Source organism: Oscarella lobularis, chromosome 10, assembly GCF_947507565.1.
Source record: "Oscarella lobularis chromosome 10, ooOscLobu1.1, whole genome shotgun sequence".
In the NCBI taxonomy this organism is placed as follows: Eukaryota; Metazoa; Porifera; class Homoscleromorpha; order Homosclerophorida; family Oscarellidae; genus Oscarella; species Oscarella lobularis.
Window position 1 is genome coordinate 1,338,504 of NC_089184.1, and position 20,037 is coordinate 1,358,540.

The following is a 20,037-nucleotide window of genomic DNA, read 5'->3' on the forward strand; positions in this document are numbered from 1 at the left end:
CGTGTGATGACGCAGTTTCGAGTGCGTTACTACTAAGGTTCTTCAGTCTGTTCTTTCATGTCTGCGGCTCTCTTCTTGTCCTCGCTTATCTTCTGCGCCGACGTCTTGCTGGCAATCGGCGACGAGTCAACAGTCAGATTGACGGCAAAAATGCCGTCCGTTCGCCCGACCAGGGTAAACCAAGGGCGGGGACGCGATCGAAAAACGCGACGAAAACTCGTCTTTACGGCAGGCGGACACGTACCTTTGCTCGGCGCACAAACTCCCGAACGGACAGCACTTTATAGGTAAGACGAAGATCGAACGTTCGAAGGGGAAGAAGAAAAAGGCGTCGTCTAGTCGGCTACGAACCGCACGCCTCCCAAGAGACGGCCCATCACTTATTACTGTACGGCTGCTCGACTCCGGGCGACGAGAAGAGCGACTCTTGGTACGATTTGCGGAGACATTCGAAGTACCCGTCTCATTTCGCGACCTTTTTCCCTCCGACGAAAGGGAATGCGGCGTCATGGGAAGCACGTGCGGCTGGGGGGGAACGAGCGAAATCGTCTTCGCCTGGGCTAAAAATGCACCTGGACTCACTTTGCCCAAAGGTTCGTCTCGAGGCGCCGACATAAGCGGAAGTTGACCGGAGCCTTTGTCGAGTGTTAATTAAATATTTGTTTAGATGTTGGATTTTCTGTCGGCGGCTCGTCGGGCGTTAATTACGTCGTACTTCAAATTCACTACAAGCACGCTTTTCGAAGTGCGATATTTTTTTGGATATATTTGATAAAAAAGAAGGAATGGGTCTCTTATTCTAGAGGGGGTCACGGATAGCTCCGGTGTGACTCTGCTATTGACTCCAACGCCGTGAGAAGAGAAGACGATTAACTATTTATCCTATGATGGTGTGTGCGTAGGCAACCTTATCTGGCCTCCATCTACCTGTTTATGACCTACGGGAAGGAAATTGAGGGAGGGACGGAAAGTAAGAGCGATGGCGTGATTGCAAATTGTGATTGTCTCTCTGCATTGCTTATTTTTAATACAGGAACCGATATTGACATGGCGTGCCCATATTTGGGCTCGCCAATGCACCCGTTTGCCTTTCGAGTTCACGCTCACGACTTGGGTGCGTGTGTGCGTGTCTGTGTGCTCGTTGGTTCGGTTGATTGAATACGAGTAAATGCTTTTAGGAAAGAGAATTATGGCTTATCGAATCCGAAACGGCAATTGGACGAAGATTGCCATGGGAAGTCCACAGAATCCCCAGGTTCTAAAAAGAGAAGCAACTCAATCTCTTTAGGTATTTCATCTTCTCTTTTTTCTTCACTTACAGGCTTTCTATCCCATAAAAGACGGCCCCACCATTGTCAGTGGTGACGTTCTGGTACTCGTATTTTACTCTTAATTAATTGATTGATTGATTGAGGCAATTTGGGCACGGTAGGCTACTCGTTGCGTTTTTGATTCAACTGAACGTCACGAGTCTACCGGCTTTGGGTGAGCCAAAACAGGGGCGTCATTTGCTGAATCTACCTTTTATTCGAATTATTAGGGCGACGGCGAAAGACGAAATGTGCAATTTTTACATGATGTTCTATTCATCTGCTAAAAACAACGAAGGACAAAATTCTGAGGTTTCATACAAGGAATGCTTATTGGACGGCTACTCGACATGGGAGTCGTTTCCCTACGAGGGACAAGCTCTCGACTATGACGACGTCGCGGTCGGGCAACCAACTGAACGAGACGTGAAAGCGTCGGCAACAGAAGCAAAAGTGGCGTGGGAAAACGCAGATAGAGGTACAAAACGTCGAAATGTACGCAATCGGGTCATCGTTATATATGTGAATTTTAGAGCATGATGAGGTCAGCGACTTGCTGGATGATTCTGCGGCGTTGTCAGATGCAACGGAATCGGCGGTGGTCAGCGACTCTTCACTTTCGTCTGTACACTTAGAAATGCAGCGTTGGCCAACTGGCGGTGACTCTGGCCACGTGAAATTTCACAACGGTGAACGCCTGGGTCAAGTCGGTGGCGTTTCTGTATCGACTTCTGGCCTCGTGTACGTATTTCATCGAGCCTCTCGCATCTGGGACATGAGGTACAGTTTAGTTGTGGTTATCAAATGAATTGCCAATTCAAATCGAAAGTCCTCAATGTGAGATTTTTTTATCTTAGTTCTTTTGATTTCGAGAACAATTTCCTGCAACGAGATGACGGACCTATAGCTGAAGCCACTGTGGCCGTGCTAGATCCGTCGGACGGCAACGTGCTCAAAACGTGGGGCAGCAAAACGTACGTAACGTCGGCGACTGCATGGACGCTGGCCCGAGAGTTTCTATGTATTAGATTCTATCTTCCCCACGGCATCACCGTCGATTCTGACGACAATGTTTGGCTGACCGACGTCGCCATGCATCAGGTGTTCAAGTACAAGCCAGACGACAACGACGGTCCTAGTCTGACTCTCGGCGAGGAGTTTGTCGTTGGATCTGACGCCAATCATTTCTGCAAGCCCGCCGATGTGGCGGTGCTGGAAGACGGTCGGTTTTTTGTAGCCGACGGGTAAGAGAAGACGAGAAATCGGCGAAGAACTTTCGAGAGATTTTGTTGTTCAGCTACTGTAACAGTCGAATTGTGAGGTTCAAGGCTGATGGCTCGTACGATACGGAATGGGGAGCAGCTGGAACTGGAAACGCTCTTCCTTCGGGTCTGTTCATTCTCTTTGTATCAACTGATCCTATTTTATCTCTTTTGGGGCAGTTGGCTTAAAAGGCAGCCAGTCGTTCGTGGTCGTTCACGCGCTCACAGTCAGCAAGGATCTTGGAATCTTGTGCGCTGCCGATAGGGAGAACGGGCGCGTTCTCTGCTACGACTACGAGACAGGTAATTTCATGGCTCAGTTTGGAGACGATGAATTCGGCGGCCGGGCCTTTTCCGTCAGCTTTTCTTCATCATGTAAGCATTTCGCAACTTTTTTGGGGTTGGAATAGCGGCAAAGTGCTCTGCAGCTTCCAACATATTTGTCATCAACGGGGCAGGTGGTGAGATGGTGCAGGGATTTACTCTTGATCATCAGTATAGAGTCGTTGACACGTGGAACTCAGATCCAGTGAGTATTTCTTCTCCTTTCGTCCTTTTTGACCACGTAGTGCGTTTCTAGGCTCTCGCTCGACCTCACACTCTTGCCGTTGCTCGCGACGGCTCGGTTTACGTTGGAGAAATCGGGCCAAATCGAGTTTGGAAGTTTCAATCGTCGACGTCGTCGTCTATCAGCGGAACAGCGCGAGGTTGCTTCACGATAAGAGATAGTAATTGAGATGTCAGTCATTTTGTCTATTTTAGCGACGATCGCTTCGAGTTCTCGCGTAGAGGCAAGCACTGCGTCTGAGACGACCGTTCCTAGTGCCACGTCTCGGATAGATAGCACTGGGAGTACTTCAACGAGTGCTGTGGTCACTTCTTCGACGACTAGCGCTCCGTTAAAAAAATTGGCCGTATCGCCATCTGCGGCGAATGAGCCTGCTCATTCCAATTCTACGTCTGCGACGAACTCGTCTCACGAGAAATCTCACAATCATCCGTCTCCAACGGATCTGCCCGCCAACTTTGAGAAATCTTCGCCTTCGAATTCATCTTTAGACGCCAACAAATTTTCTACTATCAAGAATGACAGCGGATTTCATCCTAGCCTTTTACCGGTTGTTCTGATTTGCAGCCTGGTCACCGTTCCTGTCTTGCTCCTCTTGATTGTTGGAATTGCATGCAGGAAGAAGTCTCGGCTTGCCAAACATAAATATCAGCCCATTCACAGTCAAGAAACTCTTTTTGAATGAACTCTGATCCATCTGTGTAGCAGAATATGCGGTTCCTATAGTTCAGTAGCTAATGTAAAACTTGGTGACACAAAAGATCACATACGGGCAGCAAGAGCGGACGTTGTTGTGCTAAAAAGATGAACTTCGCGCTCTTCGTCGTCTTCTGCCTTTGGACAGTGACTAGAGCTCGACCACCTAACATTCTACTGATCGTAGCCGACGACTTGGGCTTCGGCGACTTGGGATTTCGCGGAGCCGAAATCAAGACGCCGACGATCGACGAGCTCGCAACAAAAGGCGTCATTCTCGAACAGCACTACGTCCAGCCAGTTTGCACGCCGACGAGATCGAGCCTGATGACGGGAAGGTGAGTTCACACCGTACAGGACCGCAACGCAACTCGGAGTCTAGGGGTCAACAAAACTCTCCTTCAGTCTTTGTTAGAGGCGCACGTACTCATAGATAGCTTTGGCAGCTACGGCTAGCTGGGGGCCCCAGACAGGACAAGGAAGGAGCGTCTTTTTAATTAATTAATATAATTAGATATCCAATTCACAACGGAATGCAACACTACGTCATTTTGCTCAACGAACCCCACGGCGTTCCCCTCGACGAAACGTTTCTGCCGCAACGTCTCAAGCAATGCGGCTACGAAACGCACGCAATCGGCAAGTGGCACTTGGGCTTCTACAAACGCGAATACACGCCTTGCTATCGCGGATTCGACACGTTCTTTGGCTATTACCAGGGCTCGGAGGATTACTTCACGCACTACAGCGGCATGAATATCACTGGCTGGGGTCTCGATCTTCGTCGAGATCGACGTCTGCCCAACTCGACAGTCGAATCGAATCTCATATGGAATGCAGATCATGTCTACTCGGCTCAACTTTTCACGAACGAATTTGAACGCGTTCTATCTGCCTACGACGGCACGCGACCGTTTTTCATGTATCTTGCTCTTCAGTCGGTGCACGCTCCCCAAGAGGTGCCACAGCACTACGTCGATCCCTATAAGCACATATCAGATCTTAATCGGCGTCGCTATGCCGGTATGGTGGCGGCACTCGACGAGACCGTGCTCAACGTGACGGCGACGCTGAAGAAGAGCGGAGTGTGGAACGATACTCTCGTCGTTTTCACGTCCGACAACGGTGGTCCCATTGCCGGATGCAGCGACAGCATCGGCGCTCGCAATTGCCCGCTACGCGGCGGAAAACACAGTCTGTGGGAAGGCGGCATACGGTCGAACGCGTTCGTTTATGGCGCCGGTTTGGACGTCGTGGGCTATCGGAATTGGGGTCTCATGCACGTCACCGACTGGTTTCCGACTCTCTTGCACGTTGCGTCCGAGGGACGCGACGACGGCGGCGCCGAGCTCGAACTAGACGGCGTGAATCAGTGGGAAATGATTTCTCAAAACGGATCGAGCAATCGTCGCGAGATACTCCACAATATAGATCCGTTGTTGACGGAAAAGATTCTCTGTGGCGTTCACCACGGAAACCACTCGGCACTGCGAGTAGGCGACTATAAGTTACTCGTCGGCGATCCTGGACCACCGGATTCAGGCTGTCAAGGAAACAGCAGCTGGCATCCCACTAGTGTTAGCCACTATTTGTTCAATATTAAGGAGGATCCCAATGAAGAGATTGAATTATCGACAAAAGAACCAGAGATGCTCACTGCTATGCTGTCTAGAATGCAGTACTATGCGTCAACGGCCGTTCCGCCAGGGAATAAGCCACGAGACGTTCACGCCAATCCGCAGTATCATAATGGCACGTGGGTTCCGTGGGATGATTAGAAGACTTCGTCAGATTTTTCTCGTCGGTCCAGCTGACGTTGCTGACCGCGATGCTGTCACAGCCTTTGGCTTGCTATATAATTTCAGTTTTGGGATGCGCGTCTAAAAGTTATAGATAGATATATTCTTACCCTCCTATTCCAGCAGTAAAAGGCTTTTGGGATGCCCCAGTAGTAAGTGGTCTGCTTTTGCTAGAGAATTGCATGTATGTTTGCTTTTTTTGTTATTCAGGTCTTACCTTCTCTCTTGTATTTCGGTTGTCGTTGTTGTTGTGACTATTGCTCTCGTCTTGTTCAGTCGTTCCACGTCCAGACGGACGGACGGAGTTGCTGCGAGCCCTTGCTCTTTGTCGGAGCCGGTTGCCGTCGTTGATTCGTCGAGACGAAGACGTTCAGGAGCGAAGAGATAAAACCACTTCTGAATAGGAGAGTCTGGCTCAAAGGAACATACATGCAAAGTGCATTCTTGGCTTGCCTTGCCGGCAGGACTAATGCCCGTTGGAGTGAAGAGATTCTGCCATTCCGGCAAGCCCAAATGAAGAACGGAGAGTCGAAAGTAAGCACCAAACGAATCGGCCAACCAGTGCCATTGAAGAGAACGATCAAGGAACCAGATGCACGGTGCGGCACTCTCTACCGACCCATATGCGAGCACGACCACTCCGTACGGTTCGCAGGTGTCCAATTCAAATAGATCGGATCTGTGGTCAAAATGAGGCCGCTGCGATCGCTCTCTTTCCCCGTCATTGCAATCGTCATCGGATAAATCGATATCAGCCAAACTTGCTTGAAGGCAGCTGGCGTCGCGAGAGCGAGGCGTTCCACGGAGTCGCTTTAGGTCAGACAGACTATTGATATGGATTCGACCAAGAGAAGAAAGAGACGCTTCTAAAAAACATTAGCAGAGTTACTATGGTATCAATAGAGGTGCGTACTATTGCATTCGAGTTTCCAGGTCACAGTTAATCCGTCCGTTGTCAGATAGAAGCTCTTCAAATCAGCAGGCAACGAGTGTCGATGCCTCTGTTCCCACAAAGCCAAGTCAGTCGAGTTTGCTGGTCTGCGGTCCATGAGTGTGATGTCGCAGACGCCAGGTCGCTTTTCTAGAGGAAATTCCAGGCGGACAACTTGCGGCAGATCTCTACGTACCGAGAGTGTCTATGAGGCCAGCTGTAAGCTGATTTATGAGCCCCAGTTTGTCTTCCATGTTCTAGCGCACGTTCATCAAAACCATGGAAGTAGAAATCGGCGATACGGCGGGCGGCGTCACCGCTTCGAACGCGTGGGAAGCTGTGAAAGAAGCGACGGAGATATGGAAGCAACGTGAAAAGCAGCCGCAGACTGAAGAGGACCCCTGCGTTGAATTGCAACGGTTCGTTCGCAGAGAAGCAGCCTTTCGTCTGTCTGTGACGACTGTCCATCGTGCCTTTAGAACAAAGACGGAGCTATTGAAGACAAGGATGAGATTGGAAGTAGAGAAGAGAGCAAGTTAGTAGAACTCGGGAAATGGGAAACAGAAATAGATAGGCAATTTGCTTCCAAACCAGGGGCTTATTTTGACGCCTCAACTGCTGAGGAGCCACCCGACGAGGAGGAGAGGATGAAAGCTGAGAAGGAACGAGAAGAAAGGTTCAATCAAAGGACGAGCCTGGGGGAGATTCTTGCTGGAGTGCTTTTCATGTGTAGAATCGCTCAATATGGAAAGGAGATTTCTAGCCTTACTACCGAATTCGAAAAGAACTCTTTTTTATTTCGAAGGTAGCGTATGCCTGCCATACATTGTATGGAAGGTGCGGTATGTAGGTTCTTTATCGAAGGGTACAAGAGAATCATGCTGCAGCCTTGGCTACGTTCTCCAGGGAAGGCAAACTGCCATCAACAGCACAGTTCGTTGTTCGTTTGTAATGCATATAGTTTTGATAGTAGTGCTGCTGCTGCTTTAGAAAAATATGCGAAGAGTGCAGGAAAGAGTCACGTTTGAGTGCTTCTGTGATGATCGCTGTAGAGGTGAGTGGCAGAAACGACGGATTTGTTTTGTCGCCAGTTGCAGCATTGGAGCTACGTATTATAGGAGCTCAGTGCGGTGCAAGATTCGATATTCGAAACGGAGAAACAGTGTTCTGGTAAGAAAATAAGACGCGTCTTTATGGAGAGTCATTTTTATAAGTAGATTTGCTAAAGGAGAACAGAGATGGTTTTGCTGAAATGAGAGTGAGTTGCCCATATGAATTAGTCTCCAAACTCCAACATTGACTTTTAGGATGTGACGCTGAGCAAACAAACACCTAGGTACTAAGAAGTACTATGACTCTGCGTGCTTATTAAAACAGTACTTTTGTCAATGTGACAGCGAGTCGAAGTCAGCGAGCCAGTGTGAGGAAATAGATCTACTTATTATGAGGAGGCAAAGTCTACAGGTAAATTGACTGCAATTTGCATTTTCTATATTATATGTTTTCCTAATTATAGAATCTCATTGCTGGCTCCGGTATCAGTTGGATGACTGATCCGACACTAAAGAGTCTCATGATTTCTTTGGGAGAAGAGTTGTCATGACTCATATATAAGACAAAGGTGTAGTGTACGTTATAATCGTCAAAATGACGCTCTGGGATACCGCTCTTCAATCTAAACGTGAGTCAGAAACACTCTTTACCAAAAGGAGGCTCTGATTTTGCGTCTGCGTAGTCGCTGACCTATCTAAGCTTATTCCTTGGCGCATGGCAGTCTAAAACTAAGGCTCTTCTTTAGTCCTAGCTACTGAAACTGAGGCTCCTGTTTAGCGCTAGCCGCAATGGCGAGAAAGAGCTCAAGATAGCGGTATAGGATGATAGCGGATTTGGACTGAGGCCCCCTTTCGCCACGTGGCTGCTACCAGTTCAAAAACGCGTTGTTTGACCGCTAGAAGGTAAAAAACGCGTTCTTTCGACTTGGAGAACTTTTTAAAAAGTAAAAAAAAAGCGACACCCAATATCAAACCTCACGGAAGACGGTGCTATGGAGGAGATATCAGAATGCCTCGCTCTCGTCATTGCTAGGAAGGCAATCCATGCCCTTGTCAAGTGAGGAAATTGACCAGCCACCAGGCATAATGGTCACACCTTGGGGTTTTATTTATGGTATATCTCTCAACTACACAGTACATATTCTAATAAACACACAGACAGGGGCACTAGGGGGTTTAGAGGGAATGGTGTGTGGTGAAGCACCTTACATCTACAGGGGAGGGGGAGGGGAGAACAGGGGAATGATGGGTGGGGATAATTAGTTCTACTTTATTAAGAATTATTCGTGAGTTTGCTCTTTGTAGGCAGACCGCTAGACGCTTGCTCCAGTAGTTGATGAATCCGTTGCGATCATTCATAAAGTCGACCGACGGGCGCCTCGCGATCTGGTGGAAGAGGCTAGCCGCCGTGGGACTCCACCGGCCAAAAACTTCGACGACGACGGGCTTGAAAAGATATCCCAACGACGTGGCGACTTGCAGGTACTTTTCGTCCTTTGTCTTATCTCTGTGCGCCGCCGCGTATCCATTCTCCTGAGCGCTGCCCGTGACGACTGCTTGGCTAAGCGGGTGGATTACACTGATGTCAAGCAGAAGCTTCTTGCCGTTCTCGAAATTATATATTCCGATGTCCGGGCGTTTCTTGTCTTGGAACTCTCTTTCCTGTTCCAGCTCAACTCGGTAGTTAACCGACCTGAGCATCTGCTGCCACGTATGCTGCCAGCTATCGTGGCGCCGTATAGGACCGCCATCCTTCGGGCACGTCAGGAGGTGGTATCCGTCTGCAACTGACTCTGCTCCGCAGTTGCACCGTCGGATTTGGCGCAGCAATGGAATGTCTGCCCCCAGTCGAAGAAGAGCCGCCGTCTGGAACTCGGCATTGGTAAACGACAACTCTTTCGACTGAGGGAGCGCATCCAGCCACGCTCCCGAGATTGGTCCTCCGGCGCTTCGGAGTCTTGCCTGCGACGCCTTGTCAAGCGATTCTAGTAGTCGTCCAAGCTCCACTTCCTGGCAGGCAGATGACAGATATTTTTGGAGCTTAAGGTGTTTTTCAGGAAGAGAAGCTAGAGATGGAAATTCCGCTGCGATTTTCGGCGAAGTCCAACTTAATGAGCGCAGCGCGTCGAAGACATATCCGTTGAAAAGGCTGTCCGAAGTCCCAATCAGAACGTCCGGTAGAGACGACATCAGCTGTAACCGATTAGGTAGCAACTTCAAGGTCGCTGCCCATGACGCGACGAATGCACAAGGCGAGACTGCTGCTGCGGACGATAAGCCAAAGCCTCCTTGGGCGATCTTGATGCGAACCTGTCGGACTTGAGACGGCGAGAGATTGCAGCCCAGGATCGACTGAAACGAAGTCAGAACGTCGGAATCGTGGTTCTGAGCGGCGTGGCGAATAAGATGCGGCGGGATTGTTCGGAGAAGGTGGGTTATTTTGCCTACCCCACAATATCGGAGAAGGAGGCAGGCTGATTGGATGTTCTGCAGAAGGGCAAGCTTCTGCAGAAATTCTTTCTCCTGACCGACTTTGGCAACGCACATTCTCGCAACAAATTCTTCGGAACCGATGGGGCTCCCCAATACGCAGAATCCATCGTTGACAAAAGGAATGCGTCGCAAAGGCCAATCAGTATCCCGCACACAGCAAAAAGCTTCGCATTTGTCACTTCTGATGCGGAGACCCGTGTCGCTCATTGATTGCTCCAATACCTTGAAAGCCTTCACGACATCGTCCCGTGGACCAGCTAGTACGGCGTCGTCAAGATAACTTGCCACGAAGCCCGAGCCAATCACCGACTGTGCCTTCAAGATGCTGGGGTGCAGGGCCAACGAGAAAAGGAACGGTCCCAGAGGATCTCCTTGCTGGACTCCTTCCGCCGAAGATATACGTCTGATTCCATCGGGACAAAGCCATGAAAGCGTCGGCGACTTGACATAGCAGGCATTGACGAAAGCACTAAGCGAAGGGAAATCCTGTGCCACCAAATTCAGAAACGTTTGACGATTTACAGAATTGAATGCGTTCTTTGCATCCGTCTTTAAAATTATCCAATCCGGATGCTGCGTTGCGATGAGCTGGAAAAGATGAATCATTTGCTCAGAGCCACCAGGTGTGGCAACCCCAAATTGAAACGGCGCGAAATATCTTGACATTCTGTCCTTAAGCTGGCGGCAGGCGAGCTTAGCAACAGTTCGCCGAAATACACTACCAACGGCGATCGGCCGAACGTCTTCTTTATTTTTCTTGAGAGCGATCAGACGCGCCCCCGAAAAGGCCGTTGCAGCAATCGCCGGGATAGATCCGTCGAGAAATAGATTGCAAATTTTGAGGAAGTCGCTCAACAAGTCTTCGTCGTCCAGGAGTAGCCGGAAGTGTTCAAATCGCCACCCATCACAACCTGGGCTTGAACCGCGAGAGGCGCCTCGAAGCGTAGATATGAGGGTCGGCAGTGTCGCCTGGAGGGGCGGTGCCTCCGATGTCGCAGTAGGTGTTGAGGCAGGCGAGCTTGGAAGGGGGTGTTTTTCCAATAGCTTCGTGAATGTCTCTTCTGTTGGGTTCGCGCTTCCACTGCTTGTGAGCAAGTTCGCCGCACGAGAGATTTCCCCTTGTCTCACTTTTCTTTCGACAGCTTTTGCCTGAAGAGGCGGGAGGACAACACTGCCTTGAGTTGACCGAGTTTCTTCCGTTGCTTGCGGTCTTTTCTTCTCTGCTGCCGGGGGCGCTGAAGCGTAGAGTTCACCCCACTTCTCCTCCAAGAATAGTTGAAGACGGGTCTTGCGCACCTGCGGCGACTGCGGCGCTTGAAGTTGGTCGCTGTCATTACTCGGGCCCATAGCCTTCTCCGATTGTGGCTGCAGTAAGAGACGGGGAAGGAGGAAAAACAGCTTCCACGAGTGTGGAGATTCAGGATTGCTCAGGATGAGGTTGAAGCACTTCTTGCAGCAATCTTTGAATAGGGCGTATAGATATCGAGGGATTGTCTCAATCGATCGAGTGATGACTGTTGCAAAGTCCTTCCAATCAATTGATTTAAGAAAATTTAATCCTTGCAAAGGAGAAGACTGCTCCGTTTCTGGCACAGAGGCGGCAGGTGGCGACTCCGCCTCTCGGGGAGCTAGAGTGTCGCAAGAGTTCTCACTTTGGCACATGGCCGGCGTTTTCGAAGAACAGGCCTTTTTAGCCGCCTTTGCTTTTCCTGTCGTATTTGTTTTCGAGGTAGTTGGCGTTTTCGTCGTTTTCGTGGCTGTCACAGCAAATCTAGGCGTCGGCGCTTTCGTCGCTGTCATCACTTTCGTCGTCGCCGGTTTCTTCGTTGTCATCGTCGGCGAATTCGTCGTCGTCGGCGTTTTCGTCATCGTCGGCGTTTTCGTCGTTGTCGGTGCCACAGGACGCGCTTTTGGCGATTGATTCGTCGATGGCGATCGTACTGGCGCCGTCTTGGTTTTCGCCGGGCAGGTTCCAAAGTGGCGATTGATCTGCCTGAATATCTGTCGACAGTCAGGACACGCTTGTAGCTTGAACTCCTTTATGAATTCGTCGGGGACTTCGTCGCGTTTATGGCGAAGACGAACATGCTCGAGAATTCGTTTTCCATCACCGGGGTCTCGGTGCCGGCACGAGGGCACTGGGCACTGGCTGGGGAGCCGCCCGAGTACCATCGCGAGAAAAAAGAAGGAGAAAAACGGTCGAAAAACCAGGTAAAACCGGAGCGAAAAAAAACGTGGCCTACACGACGGGACCTTGGGGAGAGTTACCTGCTCCCTTCTATCCCAGCTCTGAGAACTCTGATTGTAGATGTACGAGCTGGGTATTTATACTCGAGAGGGCGGGGCCTGATTTGTATTGCAACTTTACAGCACGAAAAAGCGTGTCGTTTCGAATTGGAAACCGACGCGAATTGGCTGAAAATTTGATTCTGATATCGTTTCAAGCAAAATTTCGTCGCGATTCGGTCTCTATACGCGAAAAGACGGTGAACGGAGGAGGAGCTATGACATCATTGTATGACATCATTGTCTGATGCAAGACGATACGCAATACGCTACGAAACGCGTTCTGCGACGAGCAAAGGCACGAAATAGGACAAGAAGTAAATTCTATGCAATTCTAGAATCGTTCGGTGGCTACGCTTGGACGCGAAAAAAGCGAACTTATTGTACATCAAAGTATCCGGGCAATCGGTGACTGTGTTTCGAAATTTGAGGCATGGACGCGTCTTCTGAGAATTGGTCTGTGATCGAGAGCCAACGCGAAGAAGCGGGCGACGACGACACTAAATCGAGAATCGATCAGGCGCAGGAACGATCGGGAACGCCAACGACCGACGACGAATTCGAGGTTTTGGAGGAGAATTCGGACGGCGAGCTGGTCAAAAAGGCAGAGGAGGACAAAGAAAACGAGAACGCGACGACGAATTCGACTCTACTCGTCGACGTCACGACCCAATCGACGACGATGAAGAACGAAGAGGAAGAAGCCGAGACGACGTGCATCGAAAACGAGGCAACGACGACCGAGGAAGAGTCGCCCGTTGACATTACGAAGGAGAACGGGGTTAAGTTATACGATGGAGCTGTAGAAGACATCGATGTACCCAAGAGAGACGTGGCCACGTCCACGTCAGATGAGAACGAGGTGACATCAGAAGTGAAACGAGATGACTTTGCTGCCAACGGGTCACGATCAATAGATGACTCTCCAGCTTTCATGACCTTGATTGTCTGTGCATCTGTCTTGGTTGGTGTGGCAGTTGGACGATGGTCTATATCACCTGTGACCACCACTACCACCACCACCACCGACACTCAGAAGCGGTCGCATCTATTTGACTGTGATATGTACTTTCGTGATAAGTGTCCCAGATCGATGTTTGGTGACTACCAAAGGGATGAGTCTGATGATCATGATTTGCTTCTTGCAATGGTGAAAGAGTTCAACTCGACGTTGATTGCTTGCCAGGGGGAAAACGAAGTTGACCGCGAGGCGCTGGCACTCGAGAAAGGACGGTCTGAGATGTGGAAAGAACAGTTTGACCGAGTGAGAAATTCTATAGAACAAATCGAAGCGAATCCAGACTTTGTTGCTTGTTTGAAGAAAGCCGGAAAAATGGCTCAAGACAAATTGAACGAGCTTCCAAATGCAGTCAATAAGACCGTTGCTAGCGGCGGCGAAATGCTGAAAGAGAAATGGGAAGGCATAAGAAAAGGAGTGACACGTATGGCAGAATCCGTGCAGAAGATGTGGGACAAATACGTGAGGAGAAGAAAGAGCGGTGAAGATCACGCATCGGAAATGATGGCCAAGCCCCCACAGGAGGATTTTGACGACGTTGACACTACCCAAGATTGTGACTGTGATGGAAAACCTCGACGACGTCGCGGCTGTTGTAAAAGAGAAGGGAGAAACGAAGGGAAGCATCGTCAAAAGCGAGGACACAAGCGAGCCAATAAACGAGCCCGTAAGCGAGCTCGCAAACAATAGTAAGTCTCTATTCTGTGCAATTTCATCAATTTATTGCTATAGATAATGACAACGTTGATTTGTCCACTAGTTTTAGTTTTAGTCTGCTAGCTCTTAGTTCTCGGTTTTTTCTTCGTCTTTTTGTCTTTTCTGTCGCTTGCTGTACTCTTCGAAGTAGGGTTTAAATATGTACATTCCGCTGATCAAGCCCAGAACGGACGCGACGGCGATTTGGTGCATTGGAAGACGTGCCATAAGGCGATCCGGGAGGCGCACTAACACCCGTACCTCGTCCGCAAACGTTCGCCTCAACGACTGCTGCACGACGAAAAAACGATGGAGCTAGACGAAAAGAACGCAGAAGCGAGAACGTACGACGTCGATCATTCGGCGACAAAGCACAAAGCGGCGAAATGCCGCACGAATGCTATGCGAATGCTAGGGGGTTCCCTAAGCTTGCCAAGATTTTTAGAAGTTTAATGACACTCCATGCACTCAGCGAAGACTAACGAACACGAAAGAGAGAGAGAGAGAGAGAGAGAGAAAGACAAGGAAAAGACAGGGAGAAGTTCAAATGACAAAAAAAGATAAAAAGATCGTTCAGTCGGTGACATCGATGATGAGCGGCGTGATATATTCGGAGTGTCGAATGCCGAGCGAGAAGGACGGTGCCTTGGGCTTGTTGCAACTCACCTGTTCGGGCCTGTGAGCACCTGGTCCAGGCTTCTTGGTCGAATCTGAAATGAAGAGAAATATCAGTAGAAAACCTTAAGAGAAAATATAGGCAAACCTCCAGGCATGTAGCTCCTTCCCAGCATGGAATAAGCAGGCTGCTTTCGCTTATAGAGATTAGGATCGGCCGAGCTGTAGCGTCCCGGTCCGGGCGCTTTGGCGAGATCCTCGGCAAAGCTGCCCGTCTTGGCTCGACCGGTCATCGAGTAGGAAGCAGACGCGTAGAGGGTCGGCACTCGACTGCCGAGCAACGACGGCAACGAGTACGAGTTAGGAGCCGGAACGGTGTCGCCCTTTCGAAATCGCGTGCGAGATCCCATTGAATAGGCTGGCGCGTGACGTTCCCCTTGGGGATGAACTTTTTCGGGCGAATACGTTCCCGGCGCTGGGGTCTTGAACGCGTCTGATAGGGTTATATACGGAGTCAGGGAAACTGAATGGGAGCGTTTGTGTGTGGGCGGTCTTACTGAGATCCTTTTGGCGACCTAGAATTGTGTAGGACGGCGTGCCGTCTTTGCCGAAGCGAGAGATGGACGAGTCGATGAAGTAACCGGGCCCCGGGCTAAACCCGGCCTTGAACACTGCACGAGACGAAGAGAAAATAGGTTGGCCACATTTGTAGCGAGCGAGAGACGAATTTGCCTACTTGGATTCTCCAGTCGTACGCCAAACGAATAGGCGGGTTTCATCGTTTTCGTGAAGTCGTGCTTCTGAAAGCCGACGGTCGCCGGCAGAGCGTAGCGGCCCGGACCAGGACCTTGAGGGCATATACGCTTTCCCACTGTGAGAAATTGTCGTCTAAGATAACAAACCGGTTTCCTTAGCGGCGATGGGTATGTTTTTCGGCTTCGTCTCCGTCTGAGCCATGGCGTTTCTGGCGAAAGATCTCCCCCGACGCGATGTGGCAACTTGTGTTGTCAAGCGTTGTTATGGCACAAAAGCGTCGGGCGTTGCCGGGGTTTCCTATACGGGGGAGGTCGTTCCGCGTTGTTCGAGACCCCGGACACGTGATGGCAACCAATCTGAATCGCGGAACGAATAGCGACCTGCGGAGGCGTGCGATACGCTCATCGGCTCGGTGAGATATAGCGCGATGCTTTTCCGGTGACCCGGGACCGATTTCTAGAGCTCCCGATGAAGAATCATCGGAGCGCTCGAAGAATTCCGAATTCCAGTTTGGCCTCTGGCTTCTCCTTGCCGTCCAGAACTGGGTTTTAGATTTCGGAAGGCCCATAGCAATGGTAACAACGCGCAGAATGATTTTTCGCGGCTCGAAACTATCGCATAGCTGATCGTTCCGTTGAAATATTCACCGTTATCGTTGCCAAGCGTAGGAGACTACTTTCACATGGCATACAACGTAATCACGCCCTTCTGTCTGCTAAAGGTAGTGCTAGAAAGTCTCAATTACGAATAAACTATCTCATTGGAGTACGTAGTTGATTGAGAAGGCACCCCGAAAGGTTTCCAGCACACTGACTTATTTGACGATCGTCTTCTTTGTGATGGGTGCGAGCATTCATCTGGTTGGTGATTCGGTCAATCATCGGCTTGTTCACAGTGGATACCAGCTGCACTTGTCTGTCGCGGAGAATCCTATTATGAAGGAATTGAAGCCACGGACACTGGTGAGAAGAGACAGGCGATTTTTATTTTTATACTGAGTGAACTGGTTCTCAGGTCAGCTCGTTTGAACTACTCTATTTTTATGACGAGCAGCTTGGTCATTTGATGTGGTACGGTATTACAACGTAGCAGTTTGTTTTGCCCCTTGGGATAAATATCGTCTAGGTACATACCATTCTTCAGCGTCTTTCTCCTATACTTCAGCAGCTCTTTTGTGTCAAAAGCAGAAGAGAAAAAGCACATGGAATCGCTAAACCTTCAGCCTAAAGACTGGTTTCTTGCAGTCATAAGTGCCACTTACTACTGGTACACTCTAAGTCGTAGTTCTCCTTCTTAGCCTCAATGTTGTTTTCTGTAGGTATCTAGTGACGGAGGGTCAAATTTTCCCCGTCTTTTTTATTACTGTTTTGCTAATGACGGCAATCAGGATCATTTACAGAGGGAGTCTCATGCCAGACGCCAACGCCAAATTCCTCTTCTACACCTTTTTCATGACACTCGCTTTCGTCATGCTCTGGGTCATGTATCTGTGGAATGACGAGCCCATGAGAAGAAAATACCCCGGTTTGGTATACATTCCTGAACCGTGGGCATTCTATTCATCTCGATTCATGTAAACGCCACGAAAAAAAACAGTACGAAAGGAAAGCTTGCTACTGACTCAAGAATCAAACAGGTATCACTATTCTGTTTAATGTGCACGTGTGCGTTGCATGTCTAGTTTTTGAGAAATTGTTGGCTCCTTCGCCTACTTTGCTGCTGCTTTTTTCAGAGCGCCACGTAGCTCAGTGATAAATTTTACGATGCTCGACGGTAAGGCAGACTCAACGATGCTCATGGGTAGCATTCCACCAAGAGCGCTATGAACAACGAAAACCAATTCCGTCTTGTTAGGATCTCTACAAGGAAATCAATTTTTTTCATGAAGAGCCGCGTATTAAGGCATGTCAGTCTAACCCGTCAACTGGAAAGCAAACGAGACCAGAATGATAGTTGGTTCCTCGTACAAGGGACGACGTTGGTGGACAGCCCGGATGATCGACGGAAACAGCTACAGAGGTATAAAATCACTTGCAATCAATTTCGATTGAACCGACCTGCGCAAATGTAGGCGCCGTTTTCAAGTTGTTTTCTGCAGACGAGATCGACGAAATCTCGTCCCTTGATGAAGCCAGCCATGGCGGCTTTCGTCACAGACTGGACGATAGATGTGTGCTGCACATAATACGGATCAAAGTCACGCTGTGCGCGCATGGGGAAAAGAATGAACCTCGTCAATTCGTTCAATTTCATTCCATTCCTATGAAAAAAAACAACGGATAGAAGTCGTGGCTTAGACAGGTTTGTATCTCTTCGTCACTTTTGATGTCGTGTCCCATTGTTTTCTAGGCGAATCGTTCGATGGTGTGACGTATTGGAGAACTTGACTGGGCGGGGCTTCGACGATTCCTACGCCTCGATACCTGCATGGGAAAAACCATTTCCGTGTGGCCCCGCCTCTTCGCATGCCGGGCGTGGCCGCGCGATGACGGCCCACAGACGATAAACGGTCCAAACAAAGGAGGAAAGCCCTTACACTCGCTCGGAACGATTGGGAACGTGTTGGCAAGCGACCGCGATGCCCTGTCGCCGAAACGAGAAAACGGTTACGACTTCGCGGATGAACGCCCGTCGAAAAACGCGACTAAGCACGTGAACGCGTCCACGAGTGTCGTCGCAGCTCTCACCGACGAATTTTTCACGACCTTCCAGGTTTGGTCGCGCGCGTAGCGTAGTAGCGTCTCTATGAGATCGTCGCTTTTCGCTTGGTGGGCCATGCCGTGCAGTTCTTTGGATCAAACCACTGTTGCTATGCGCGTGCGCACTGTTCGCGTCCTGAACTCTTCTGTTGACCCCCGGAAGTGAGCAGTTGTATTCTCAAATCTAGGTCACTAATTCAATTACGTTCCTGTACAATTTAACTGGGGAAAAGTTGCCGTGAAAGTCTCATATAAAAGGTGGATTGAAGAAAGCCAATGACGGCCAGTAAAAGCATATAAAGTATTATCATAGTACCAACTTTGTGTCTGCTCATCATGCGAAACAATCGGTTGGAGGACTTGATGGACTTCTTGCTGTCTTTGTCAGCAAATACCAGTACGTATTTGACTCTCAAGAACTCGTTGTTTCCAACAATGTAGTACTTGTCAGGAACTTTGTCATCGACCATTTCACCTCCCTCGCTCTTTCTCGCCTGAATTCTGCCACTTTTTAACTGAGGATGATTGACGACTTCGCAGATGGCAACGCAACTCATCAGTCGACCAAGTTCACTTTGAGTCCAACTTTGTCCAATGGGACTGTACGGCATGCAGACACTAAGATCAGTCGACAGGTACGTACCAACGCCAAAAAGAGAATTCTTAATTAAAGAGACATAAATTTAGCACAGCGGCAATATGTGAAAAACATTTCTCACCTTATTTAGGTGAGATATAAGACCATATCTCAAAATGGAATGAAAATTCTCCACGCGACTCCCATGGTAGGCATAGAATGTGCCATGCGTCTGACTGAGCCGCGAAAACTGAGAACCTGCTCCCTCGCCACCCAGCGAAGAAGACTCAGACCAGAGCAACTCAACAACGTACGAAGGTTGAATGGCATAGCTCGATCGACCAGTTTTTTTCTGAATGTCTTTGAACTAAGGTAAGAGCGTCGATTTGACGTCATAATTGGGATTAGTACTATACCGCCGACAAGTGCGCCGTCCTTAGACGACACGACGGTCGACAATCGAAGAGAAGCCAGGAGACGAGATCAATTGTGTCCGGATCTGCTGTTCCATTTCGAAGTTGCTTCTTCAGATCGACTACAGACGGCAAGCGAGATGCCACCGATTTCTACATTCAGATTTATTATTTTCTATGTCGCAAAAGACGACCAAAGAGGCTTTAGTCACCACTGAGCTGATATCTCTCTCTTCGCCTTGCATGTATTGCGGAGGAAAGGGTCTCAGGATGCTGTCGTGACGATAGCTTAATAATGCGCTCTGAAAAGCGCTGATAGCGAAATCGGCTGCCGACGGATCGTCCTCCAAGGCAGCGAGAAGTCGGTCCATTTATTCGTGGACAAATGTTAGCGCGCGCTGAGCGTCTGATCACGAGACAAAGCCGTCCAATAGAAATCGTGCAGCGTTGCCCGTTTCAAGTTCAAAAGCTCTACATCGCCTTTTGCTCAACGACGATGTGCGATCAGATCTATTATTCGGAGAAGTACTTTGACAGCATTTACGAGTACAGGTTGGTCGAATCGCACGCGCGGAATCACGAATCGCCGTCACGTTTTCCTTCAGACACGTAATGCTACCGAAAAGCATGGCGAAACACGTCCCAATCGATCGGCTTATGTCGGAAATCGAATGGAGAAAGATTGGCGTTCAGCAATCGCGCGGCTGGGTTCACTACATGTTCCACAAACCGGGTTAGAGTCTTTTTCTCTCTCGAAGGGGCCTCCTCCTAATTGTCGGCTCTCTTTTAGAACCGCATATTCTTCTTTTTCGACGACCGCGCACCGACGGCTGCTTGACGAACACCCAAACCGTTATTTAGGGAAG

The 20,037-nt window shown here is 49.4% G+C and overlaps 9 protein-coding genes and 1 long non-coding RNA gene across 14 annotated transcripts; 5 read left to right on the forward strand and 5 right to left on the reverse strand.

Annotated features, from left to right (window-relative positions):
• The first annotated feature begins 29 nt into the window (after window positions 1–29).
• Window positions 30–3,905, forward strand: LOC136192226 (peptidyl-glycine alpha-amidating monooxygenase A-like). The gene is made up of 20 exons (XM_065980752.1): window positions 30–174; window positions 233–287; window positions 340–430; window positions 496–593; window positions 668–745; window positions 804–852; window positions 903–970; window positions 1,034–1,114; window positions 1,179–1,255; window positions 1,322–1,372; window positions 1,433–1,485; window positions 1,541–1,788; window positions 1,844–2,090; window positions 2,168–2,284; window positions 2,339–2,554; window positions 2,608–2,699; window positions 2,753–2,947; window positions 3,001–3,101; window positions 3,153–3,279; window positions 3,335–3,905. The coding sequence occupies exons 1-20, from the start codon at window positions 58–60 to the stop codon at window positions 3,823–3,825; spliced, it is 2,652 nt and encodes an 883-aa protein (XP_065836824.1). The 5' UTR covers window positions 30–57; the 3' UTR covers window positions 3,826–3,905.
• Window positions 3,906–3,921: 16 nt separating this feature from the next.
• LOC136192229 (arylsulfatase J-like) lies at window positions 3,922–6,024 on the forward strand. The gene is made up of 2 exons (XM_065980755.1): window positions 3,922–4,174; window positions 4,351–6,024. Exons 1-2 carry the CDS (start codon window positions 3,945–3,947, stop codon window positions 5,612–5,614), a joined length of 1,494 nt encoding a protein of 497 aa, XP_065836827.1. The 5' UTR covers window positions 3,922–3,944; the 3' UTR covers window positions 5,615–6,024.
• LOC136192234 (tubulin polyglutamylase complex subunit 2-like) lies at window positions 5,436–6,819 on the reverse strand. Its single transcript, XM_065980770.1, has 6 exons — window positions 6,763–6,819; window positions 6,549–6,716; window positions 6,089–6,501; window positions 5,853–6,031; window positions 5,746–5,805; window positions 5,436–5,687 (listed from the first exon to the last, which is right to left on the reverse strand). The coding sequence occupies exons 2-6, from the start codon at window positions 6,682–6,684 to the stop codon at window positions 5,624–5,626; spliced, it is 852 nt and encodes a 283-aa protein (XP_065836842.1). The 5' UTR covers window positions 6,685–6,716; window positions 6,763–6,819; the 3' UTR covers window positions 5,436–5,623.
• A 24-nt stretch (window positions 6,820–6,843) lies between these two features.
• On the forward strand, window positions 6,844–8,848 carry LOC136192240 (centromere protein H-like). 4 transcript variants are annotated; one of them, XR_010671114.1, is made up of 12 exons: window positions 6,844–6,985; window positions 7,046–7,101; window positions 7,161–7,242; window positions 7,300–7,371; window positions 7,431–7,499; window positions 7,557–7,620; window positions 7,685–7,736; window positions 7,784–7,824; window positions 7,874–7,902; window positions 7,964–8,030; window positions 8,083–8,521; window positions 8,575–8,848. XR_010671114.1 is itself a non-coding variant. In XM_065980775.1 (11 exons), the coding sequence occupies exons 1-11, from the start codon at window positions 6,846–6,848 to the stop codon at window positions 8,167–8,169; spliced, it is 759 nt and encodes a 252-aa protein (XP_065836847.1). In that variant the 5' UTR covers window positions 6,844–6,845; the 3' UTR covers window positions 8,170–8,848. The 4 variants fall into 4 exon arrangements, 1 of the variants encoding a protein (XP_065836847.1); XR_010671115.1 differs by having other exon boundaries at window positions 8,083–8,247; window positions 8,302–8,848; XR_010671116.1 differs by having other exon boundaries at window positions 8,083–8,247; window positions 8,365–8,847.
• Window positions 8,502–12,573, reverse strand: LOC136192235 (uncharacterized). The gene has a single exon (XM_065980771.1). The coding sequence runs from the start codon at window positions 12,281–12,283 to the stop codon at window positions 8,795–8,797; it is 3,489 nt and encodes a 1,162-aa protein (XP_065836843.1). The 5' UTR covers window positions 12,284–12,573; the 3' UTR covers window positions 8,502–8,794.
• A 1,967-nt stretch (window positions 12,574–14,540) lies between these two features.
• Window positions 14,541–15,767, reverse strand: LOC136192239 (ciliary microtubule associated protein 1A-like). Its single transcript, XM_065980774.1, has 5 exons — window positions 15,629–15,767; window positions 15,463–15,573; window positions 15,284–15,397; window positions 14,875–15,219; window positions 14,541–14,821 (listed from the first exon to the last, which is right to left on the reverse strand). The coding sequence occupies exons 1-5, from the start codon at window positions 15,681–15,683 to the stop codon at window positions 14,685–14,687; spliced, it is 762 nt and encodes a 253-aa protein (XP_065836846.1). The 5' UTR covers window positions 15,684–15,767; the 3' UTR covers window positions 14,541–14,684.
• Window positions 15,768–15,795: 28 nt separating this feature from the next.
• Window positions 15,796–17,516, forward strand: LOC136192236 (ceroid-lipofuscinosis neuronal protein 6-like). Its single transcript, XM_065980772.1, has 7 exons — window positions 15,796–15,894; window positions 15,943–16,057; window positions 16,105–16,203; window positions 16,256–16,444; window positions 16,497–16,552; window positions 16,608–16,748; window positions 16,801–17,516. The coding sequence occupies exons 1-7, from the start codon at window positions 15,827–15,829 to the stop codon at window positions 17,057–17,059; spliced, it is 927 nt and encodes a 308-aa protein (XP_065836844.1). The 5' UTR covers window positions 15,796–15,826; the 3' UTR covers window positions 17,060–17,516.
• On the reverse strand, window positions 16,989–18,295 carry LOC136192241 (stAR-related lipid transfer protein 5-like). Its single transcript, XM_065980777.1, has 7 exons — window positions 18,170–18,295; window positions 18,019–18,065; window positions 17,803–17,905; window positions 17,713–17,742; window positions 17,540–17,657; window positions 17,400–17,493; window positions 16,989–17,341 (listed from the first exon to the last, which is right to left on the reverse strand). The coding sequence occupies exons 1-7, from the start codon at window positions 18,257–18,259 to the stop codon at window positions 17,191–17,193; spliced, it is 633 nt and encodes a 210-aa protein (XP_065836849.1). The 5' UTR covers window positions 18,260–18,295; the 3' UTR covers window positions 16,989–17,190.
• LOC136192242 (uncharacterized) lies at window positions 17,836–19,559 on the forward strand. 2 transcript variants are annotated; one of them, XR_010671118.1, is made up of 5 exons: window positions 17,836–18,439; window positions 18,495–18,578; window positions 18,633–18,816; window positions 18,869–18,909; window positions 18,971–19,559. It is a non-coding gene; the product is annotated as an uncharacterized lncRNA (long non-coding RNA). The 2 variants fall into 2 exon arrangements; XR_010671117.1 differs by having other exon boundaries at window positions 18,869–19,559.
• Window positions 18,342–19,553, reverse strand: LOC136192238 (protein mono-ADP-ribosyltransferase PARP16-like). Its single transcript, XM_065980773.1, has 4 exons — window positions 19,384–19,553; window positions 19,175–19,324; window positions 18,901–19,125; window positions 18,342–18,843 (listed from the first exon to the last, which is right to left on the reverse strand). Exons 1-4 carry the CDS (start codon window positions 19,540–19,542, stop codon window positions 18,400–18,402), a joined length of 978 nt encoding a protein of 325 aa, XP_065836845.1. The 5' UTR covers window positions 19,543–19,553; the 3' UTR covers window positions 18,342–18,399.
• Window positions 19,560–20,037: the final 478 nt, after the last annotated feature.